The sequence below is a fragment of the Oreochromis niloticus genome, unplaced genomic scaffold, assembly GCF_001858045.2.
Source record: "Oreochromis niloticus isolate F11D_XX unplaced genomic scaffold, O_niloticus_UMD_NMBU tig00008490_pilon, whole genome shotgun sequence".
In the NCBI taxonomy this organism is placed as follows: domain Eukaryota; kingdom Metazoa; phylum Chordata; class Actinopteri; order Cichliformes; family Cichlidae; genus Oreochromis; species Oreochromis niloticus.
The window spans coordinates 996-9,900 of NW_020329224.1; the positions used below are offsets into that span (position 1 = coordinate 996).

At 42.1% G+C, this 8,905-nt stretch overlaps 1 protein-coding gene across 1 annotated transcript; it reads right to left on the reverse strand.

The window, feature by feature from the left end:
* Nucleotides 1-211: 211 nt before the first annotated feature.
* LOC109197934 (ryanodine receptor 2-like) lies at nucleotides 212-8,281 on the reverse strand. The gene is made up of 5 exons (XM_025905085.1): nucleotides 8,233-8,281; nucleotides 7,743-7,822; nucleotides 3,119-3,195; nucleotides 1,062-1,135; nucleotides 212-284 (listed from the first exon to the last, which is right to left on the reverse strand). The coding sequence occupies exons 1-5, from the start codon at nucleotides 8,261-8,263 to the stop codon at nucleotides 250-252; spliced, it is 297 nt and encodes a 98-aa protein (XP_025760870.1). The 5' UTR covers nucleotides 8,264-8,281; the 3' UTR covers nucleotides 212-249.
* Nucleotides 8,282-8,905: the final 624 nt, after the last annotated feature.

Below are 8,905 nucleotides of genomic sequence, written 5' to 3' on the forward strand. Positions count from 1 at the left end.
GCATAATACACGCTCATGAGTGATGACTGAGGGAGGAAAGAAAGTGCAGTAAACCAAAATAAGAACAGGAAACAGGGGGAAGAAAGAAACAGAGAAAGAAAGTAAGAAAGAAAGTAAGAAACAAAGGAAAAGATTACATATAGGAAAAGAGCTCTTTTTTCGTCAATGTGGAATAAAAAAAAATATGTATTAAAGAAAACCTAAAATGTATAAAATATACCACCAGAACCTTTTTATTTGTTTTTGTCATCAATAATATGCATTTACAGTACTATGTAAAAGTCCTGAGGGAGAAAGACAGGCAAAAACAGTTGTACAGTATTAATCATTTTGAAAGTCAATATTTGGTATGACTTTTAGTCTTCAACGTAGCCTAAAATCTAGCTTTCTATCATTTCTTAAGTAGTCTTCAGGATAGGCGCACTGTACAAGGTGAAACACTGTATAATACACTGCCAGTAACACTAATATACATTTTTATATTTAGATATCAAATTATAATTTTTAATGTGTTGACTACTATATTACTAATCAAACTAAGAGGAATACTGTACTTTTTTCATGGAGTTGGAAAGAGTGGTGACATTTTTTTATGGTTTGAAAAGCTTGTAATGTTTACAAACAAGAGATGTACAAGACAAATCATCAGCACGCTTGTACATCAGAAAATCATACTTGATAATGCACGCGAACCAGCAACACTGAATTACCACCTCATTTACACAGGAAAAAACCAAAAACCTTTTTATTGATTATAACGAGCAATGTGAAAAATAAATGGTGGCTCTCTACAATCTTAGTGTTTCTACAGTGTTGAAGGTTATTTCAGAATATTGTGTTGTTTTAAAAGCAGCTTTACACTGATCATCATTGGGTTATTAAATATTTTAACTAGACCTAGATAAGTTAAGTATTTTAATATTAACATTCTCTATGCTTTCAATAAATAGAAAGTTAAGGTCATCAACTCCATCCCGGAAAAAGAAATGTTTGATAATGTTTGGTTTTTGTAAATGTATTTTTCAAAATTAGTCCAAAGGTATAAACACAGGGAATCTTACCTGATCCTTCCTCTGTCACCATTCCCAGTCCCTCTGCTTTATTTTGCCTCTCAAATGCATTTAGATCCAGAACACTAAAACAAAGACAAATATAGTGTGAATCACTACATCCATCACATTTCTGCTCTATTCGTGTTCTTGCCTTGCCCTTGTTTGATGAGTGTTTTCCTTTTCCGTGAATTTATCCATATGTGCAAGTCTCTGACCAGCAGTTTTATTCCTGGTTTATGTTGAATATTGGTCTCTCATGTGGTTTTCAATGTTTTTATTTCATTGTTGTCTTGAATGCCCCATTATCCATCTCCTTTATGTGTGTATGGTCTGTACATTTGCTCAGTCAGGCTGACATACACTCTTCCAAAATTGACATCTGGTTTATTTGAGTTGTTTGGTGGCTTTTTTTTTCTCTCTGCTACAACTGTGCCTTTTACTACCTTCCTAGGAATACTGTCAGCAAATAGAACCAAGTAAAACTTTGTAGCCAAAATGACAACAACCTCAACATATAAATAAGCATTGAGCTCTTGATATCTTCTTTATTGTGATGGTCTTTTACTATTACAAAGCTTCTTTGTTAGCTAAAATGCTTAAGATGCAATTAAATTATTGAAATATTTTACATATTGCTGTCTGAATTTCAAACTATTCAGTGCAAAATTGTACTAAAATTCATTGCTGGATCAATGGTGATGATATTTTCAGAGAAACAACAATAATTTAAACCCTGCTAAAAGAGTTTGTACAGTTTGCCATTTCCTTGAAAAACTTACAAAAGTGCTGAGCACACAAGTTGCCCGCTAGATTAGATTAGATTCATAACATTGCACAAAGTACAACCAAATTTGCAGAAGGTGCTGGCAAATATAACAGAAATAATGATATGAAATATAACACACAACAGTACAAGAGAACACAATAACTAGAATTTAATACAATATGAATTACTGCACTACGGTAGAGTGAAGCATGTACTTGTAATGCAAAGGTAACTACTGTTTTGCTGGTCAGTCAGTCAAGATAAGTGTTTGGCAGAGTTCAGTTCTAGTATGGTTCTGGAACAGAAACAGTTCATAAATCTGTTTGTTCATGATTACAGGGACCTGAATGGTCTGCCGAAGTGCAGTAACTTCAACAGGTAATGTGCAAAATGGAATCATGTTTTCTTCTCTGCTAAGGCAGTGAGAGCTGAAAGTTCCCCCAAAGAGGCGAGTTTAGAGTACAGCTAGTTTCTGGGAAGACTTTAAGATCCTCTGAAGGGATTTTCTGTCTGCTACTTAGCTGTCAGCACATCTTACAGAGATGCAGAATGGCAATGAAGGGGAGTTTCTCAAGAAGTGTAATCTCTGCAGTGCCTTGATAAGTGCTTTCTCTGGACCAGTAGTGATTCTCTAAAGCTTGTATACCAAGAAACTTGAAGACAGGAACTTTTGCCACACAGTCTCCATCAATGTGTATTTGGTTATGATATTTGTTGTGCCTCCAGTAATCTATCATGAGTTCTTTGGTTTTGGTAGAGCTAAGGGTTGTTCTCTGTATCCCATCCTGGGCTTCATCTACAAAGGCTGTCACATGTTCTTCTGAGATGTGCCAACCACAGTCTTCTCATCATCAAACTTAGTTGTAATGTGGAAAATTGATTGGGATGCAGAGGGTAGAGAGGATGTAAAAGGAGGTTCAACACACAGCTTAATAATGCTGGTGTTCAATGTGACAGTGAAAGAGAAGCAGGGGCCTAATCTAACCATCTGGACGCGATTAGTCAGAAGGTCACTGACCCAGTGGTAGACAGGTGTGAAAGTTGTAAGCCAGTAGGTTTGGTGACCAGATCGACAGTAGTGAAAGCTGAATCTAAGTTTACAAAGAGTATCCTTACATATCTTCACTACTGCTCAAGATGGCATAACACAGTATAGAAGGCAGTGGAGATGTCTTGGTGCATGGAAAACTACTTTTATCACATCTCTCTTTTTTTCACATAACACAACAAAGAGTTAGACCCTCTACATTATGACAACAAATACTTACTTCAGCCCTGAAATAGGAAATCTTATTTATACTTGCATGACGGCATGAGACCAGCCAGACTCTGAAAGAAGCCCACGTCCTTCTTGTCCTTCAAATAATCTAACATTTTCTGTTAAAGATGACACAGTGAAAGCACAATAAGATACTGGAGTTTATTCAGATTTGACAAAAAACAGTCTACATCTGTCATTAAAATAAAAATACTGGTGGTGGTACCCCTCAGCCTCCTAGTAGATACACCTACAGTATGTATTTCAAAATCCTACATCCCCTTCTTCTCAAGTTATCGGATTCGCAAGGTTTTCCAAAAACTTGATCTCTGACTTCTAACTTGAGGTCAACTTGTCCGAGATTTTTACTACTCCTATGTTATCAGTGTCAAAGTCCTGGATGACTTACTTCTCAAATTAATACATTCACAAGACTTTCAGAAAACTTGACCTCTTACCTTGACCTTCAGGTCAAGGTCAATGAGGTTCAGACTCGTATGAGATTTTTAGTAGATCTGTGTGGAAGGGTGGGGTCTGTGGCTCAGTTGCAGGGGAGGGGTGGTGCAGTTGGTTTAGAGGGCAGTGTGATGGGAGGCTGGCCAACAGAGTTGGAGATCATCAGGGAGGCCCAGATGGCAGCACTTAGCCTTCTGGTTGTAGCAAAAACTTACTTTCCTGATGTTCATTGAGTGATCCTAGACCTACTTCACCACCCTAAGACCACTCCTGTTGGTTCTGGATGGAGCTGAGGGATTGGCCATTTGCCTATGCCAGGTGGCTCCATAAGGCGGTGGCCAGGTGCCTGCAGACTGGCACAATGAAGGGGAAAGGCTGCTGAATATGCTAACATTGGAGAAGTTCACGAGGTGGCTCACAGTGGGAAAAGTGGAACGGGGTCCATTTTCATGTGATACTGGCTGAGGATCACCTGGCGCCGCAGGAGCTGGTGTGGCAACCGCAGCTGGCAGCAAGTTGGCTTGTCCGGGCCCGGAGGAGGAGGCCTCGTGAGGTCCCACTGTAGCCAGCAGCTGTAGTGCACTGGCTGCCAACATTTAATGACACCAACATTTAATGACACCAACATGTAATGACGCTTCTTCCTGTGTGGGTTCTCTTGCTTCCCTCAACGAGAGCAGCACATTTGTTGGGGTAGGAGTGCTGGAGTTGCGGCTGGGACATGTCCACTGGGAGTGCCCGCTGATGGAGATGGGGCGAGTGTTCCATGTCACTGGCCTCCAGCGACTTCCTCTGGTCCAGGAGTATACAGTACTCTGGTAAGGTGCCAAGTGAGTACAGACTCAAGTTATCGGATTCGCAAGGTTTGGTGGACTCGGGCTCCACGCAGGCACGCCCAGTTGATGGTGCAGAAAGCCACTGAGAAATGATCTTACAGGCAGCTCATTATAACCCAATTACTGGTCACATGCAATAGAAAAAGGGAACAAATCATGGCCTGTTTTTTTTTTTTTTTTTGGCATTTGAGGGATGTGCGCCTGTGGTGTGCATCCAGCCCAGGATACCAGCTATCGAACCAGCCGGCCATTCCAAGAGAGCTGTTGTACTCATTACCACTAATGGAGGGTCCATTTAAGCAAATTGGCATGGATCTCATCTGGCCATTTCACCATAGTGCATGAGGATATCACTTTGTATTACTTTTGGTGGATTATGCAACAGATATTCTGAAGTAGTGGCATCCTGAAAGAGATACTGATTGACCAGGGCTTCATGTCTTGTACACTAAAAGAACTGTTTAATTACTGTCCATCAAATATGTTTGGCCAAGAATCCATCACCCTCAGAATGACGGGTTGGTAGAGCGGTTGAACTATTTATTATTTTATTCTAATTTTTGCTTCATAACTTTTGCACTGTCCACTTCCTGCTGTGACAAAACAAATTTCCCATGTGTGGGACTAATAAAGGTTATCTTATCTTATCTTATCTTAACTAGACTGGAAAGTCTATAATTTTAAGTGTATTCATTAGGATGAGCGAAATAGAAATTGCAGGCTAGACTCTCATCTTTTGCAGTCTGGGAGGATCCCTGGGCCTTCACAGAATTTTCTCTTTTTCAGTTACTGTTCAGCAGGAAGTCGCGGGGGTGTTGGACCTAATTAAGGAAAAGTGGAAGGATGTGGAAGGAAGTGGAGGTCCAAACCTGGCAAAGAATGAAATGTTCTGGACCTGACAGCAGAGCTACACCTGTTGGGGAGGTTAAGACAAGAAAATCTGATCCAGGCCCAGGAACATCAGCAGCAGAAGGGGCGATTGTGGCTCAAGAGTTGGGAGTTTGCCTTGTAATCGGAAGGTTGCCAGTTCGAGCCCCGGCTTGGACAGTCTCGGTCGTTGTGTCCTTGGGCAAGACACTTCACCCGTTGGTCAGAGGGCCCGGTGGCACCACTGACAGAACCTTGCCTCTGTCAGTGCACCCCAGGGCGGCTGTGGCTACAATGTAGCTTGCCATCACCAGTGTGTGAATGGGTGGATGACTGAATGTGTAAAGTGCTTTGGGGTCCTTAGGGACTAGTAAAGCACTATACAAATACAGGCCATTTACCAGGCCATTCACCTGTACAATTGGGGAGCTTGGCTGAGATAATTTTCACTGGGAGTTAAAGTACTTGTATTGCTCCCTTTATCCATCTCAAAATTACCTGCCAAGCGGCAAGAACTATTGGTCACAGAGTGAGTGTGGGATGTTGACTATGAAAAGGTGCAGTCGGACAGGGTTGCAGGCTCTCCCTGCATGGTCACACCACTCTCACAGAGTACCATTTTGAGATGTGCATTGGGGTCTCAGTGCATTCACACCCTTATAGATTGCCTAAGCAGAAAAGACAAATTATTCAGAAAGAATTGGCTGTTATCCTGGAGATAGAAGAGTCACAAAACATCTGGTGTAGCCCCATAGTTTTTGTGGTGTAGAAAGCTGGGTCTATATTGTTCTGCGTGGACTACCACAAGGTGAAGGAGGTGTCACAGTTTGACACTTACCCCATGCCTCAGGTACAAGCTTATGGATTGGTTAGGTACTGCTCGTTTTATCATTATGCTGGATTTAATCAAGAGCTACTGGCAGACTTGTCTCTGGACAAAAAAAATGGCCTTCTCCAGTCCATACAGATTGTACCAAATGGTCACACTTCCATTTGGCTTGTTCAGAGCCCCAGCCACTTTCCAGCACTTCACAGACAGGATGCTGTCCACATGCTGCATACGCCACTGCCTAGCTGGATGATCATCCATAGATCCATGGACCATCCATGGTGACATCGAATCATATGCAGCAGGTGGCCTGCAGCCCTGGAGTCCCTGGGGCAGGCAGGGCACACGGCCAACATGAAGAAGTGTGCGGTTGGACAGAGGGAGGTACAGTATCTGGGGTACCACCTGGGAGGCAGGCAGTTGCATTCTCAAATGGAGAAAACTACAACCACTGCAAGCTGCCCGCATCTCGGGGCCAAAAGGAGGTGAAGCGGTTGCTGGGGCTGACTGGTTACTATCATTGGTTCATCTCAACATTTGCGGAGGTCACCAGTCCCTTGACTGATCTCCCCTAAAAGGGTGAACCAGATCTTGTCCAGTGGACGGAGCAGTGCCAGACAGTGTAAGGTAATGAAGGCTCTGACGCGCCGGACTTTTTCTTCCCTTGTGTTCTGCAGACTGACACGTTGAGCAGAGGGCTGGGGGATGTTTCATCCCAGCAAGTAAGAGGGATCGACCATCGCGCTGTCTACATCAGTTGGAAACTCTCAGAACAAGAAACCAGGTAGAGCATGGCAGTGCCTGGCGATCCAGTGGGTGGTGGACTCTCTTCGTTATTACCTCCTGGGATGCAGAATTACCCTCTGTTCAGATCGTGCCCCGCTGCAGTGGCTCCACCACATGAAAGATGTCAATGCCTAGATCACCCAGTCATATCTGGCTTGCCAGCCTTATAAGTTCAAGGTGATCCACAGGCCAGGGCCCACATAGTCGGGGCTGATTTTCGCTTCAGGGGAATTTGTAGGGCTATGTGGTGGGCCGTGGACTGTGCCTCAGCTGCGGGGGAGGGGTGGTGCAGTGGGTTCAGGGGGCAGTGCCAGGACCTAGAGGAGGGACAGGAACTGAGAGCAGATGGCTGCATATGAGGAGGCACCTTCAGTGAGAAATCTGGTGATAACAACCCGGAAAGGCTAAATTGTAAATAAAGAACAGTGCATCTTAAAACACTGTGTGTCTTGCTGGGCAACATAACACAAAGGTGTGTTGCAGTACACCATAGTATCAATTTCAGCCCTTACGTCGCTGCATTCTCAAGATTTTCATAAAATTTGACCTCTGAACCCCGACCTTGAAGCCAAGGTTACTGAGATTTGAACTCATCTGATATCTTTAATAGATACACCCATGGTGTCAATTTCAAAATTCTATGTTGCATCATTCTCAAGTTCACAAACGTAGGTGTCCACGTTGCCTGTCCACCCAGGGTGATGACAAAACCTTTTACAACTGAGAGGTAAAAATCTATGAGAAAAATTTAAAATTTCAGTGGAATAGATGCATTATATTTCACACGTACCAGTAACCTTGAATATGCTTTGTATAAATAACATTTGAAAATAGATAATATAGCTATAATCCAGCAGTCAATATAAATAACAGTGAAGTAGCGAAGCATTACCTGCTGTACGGTTGAGTTCCCACCATTGAGAATAGCTATGCCCAGTTTCAGAGTAGATGCCACCATGGGACCCATCTCACCTGGAGGAGAGGAACACCCACGTGAAATGACTATCACTAGCATTTGTTAGCTTTTTAAATTTGTTTATACCAAGGCACAATTGAATTCTAACACAAACAAAAACTTTTATTATTTTACTAATATGTTTTGCACAGGATATTTTTAAACCAGAATGTCAGAGAGGTATCAACACATCCTGATTATTATCGGTTACAGTTCACATATTGTTATAATGTGAGAAGTACAGAAAAAAAATCAACTGAAAAATCGAGAAGGCTCCCAAACAGTCATATCCAGAACAAATTACTTTTAACACATCAATGAGTAAGCAGGCATAGGGATTGGACAGCCTGGTTCTATCACAAGGGCCATAATATATTTGCCACCGCTGAGTTACAGTAAAGAGTAGGGGGCGATAGGCAAGACTTACCTTTACTAGCACTGATGGTTTGGAGCACCATCTCAGCAGCGCCACGGTCGTGCAGCCGAGCCTGCTGATACAACAGCTTCTGCTTCTCCATCTCTTTTTCCTTTGTTAGAAAGGTGACACATATCATTGCAGACCATCTAAAAATGAAACTGCTAAAAACTTGAGGAGACTAGTGGAAGATTCAAGACCGATTGATCACCTACTTCAAAACTCTTCACTTCTCCATCGTCATCCTCTTCATCATGGCAACTCTGAAGGAAGGGAGAAAGGTGAAAAAAAGCATACAAACTACAGACTGATTACTTCGGATAGATATAGCCACATCAGCGACGGGAAGTTCCAAAGCACTGAGGCATCAAACTGAGTATTTTCGGTGTCACCATCTTTGTTTTTTTAAACCAGCTATGTGAGTTTCAATTCAAAAGTGTTTAGTGTTGGTACTCAGCAACAGATACCTTAGCCATGATGTCTGCGTAGGCCATGTAGAGATGATCCTCATCCAGTTTACTGCAAAAACAAACACATTCACCAAAGTTAGCACAATTATAGCTGTATTAAGGAAAATAATTTTGGTGCACCACTGACTGAAATGACATCTTCTCATTTAACAGTTTTTCATTATTTTGATGAATATTTACATGTTTTATATTTCAGATTCTTTAAAATAGCCGCC

Coding starts and splice junctions, on each gene's coding strand:
- LOC109197934 (XM_025905085.1), bottom strand. CDS start 8,263: ATGGTGCTCCAAACCATCAGTGCTAGTAAAG. Junction 7,823..8,232: donor AACCATCAGTGCTAGTAAAG/GTAAGTCTTGCC, acceptor CCTCTCCTCCAG/GTGAGATGGGTCCCATGGTG. Junction 285..1,061: donor GGTGACAGAGGAAGGATCAG/GTAAGATTCCCT, acceptor TTTCTCCCTCAG/GACTTTTACATAGTACTGTA.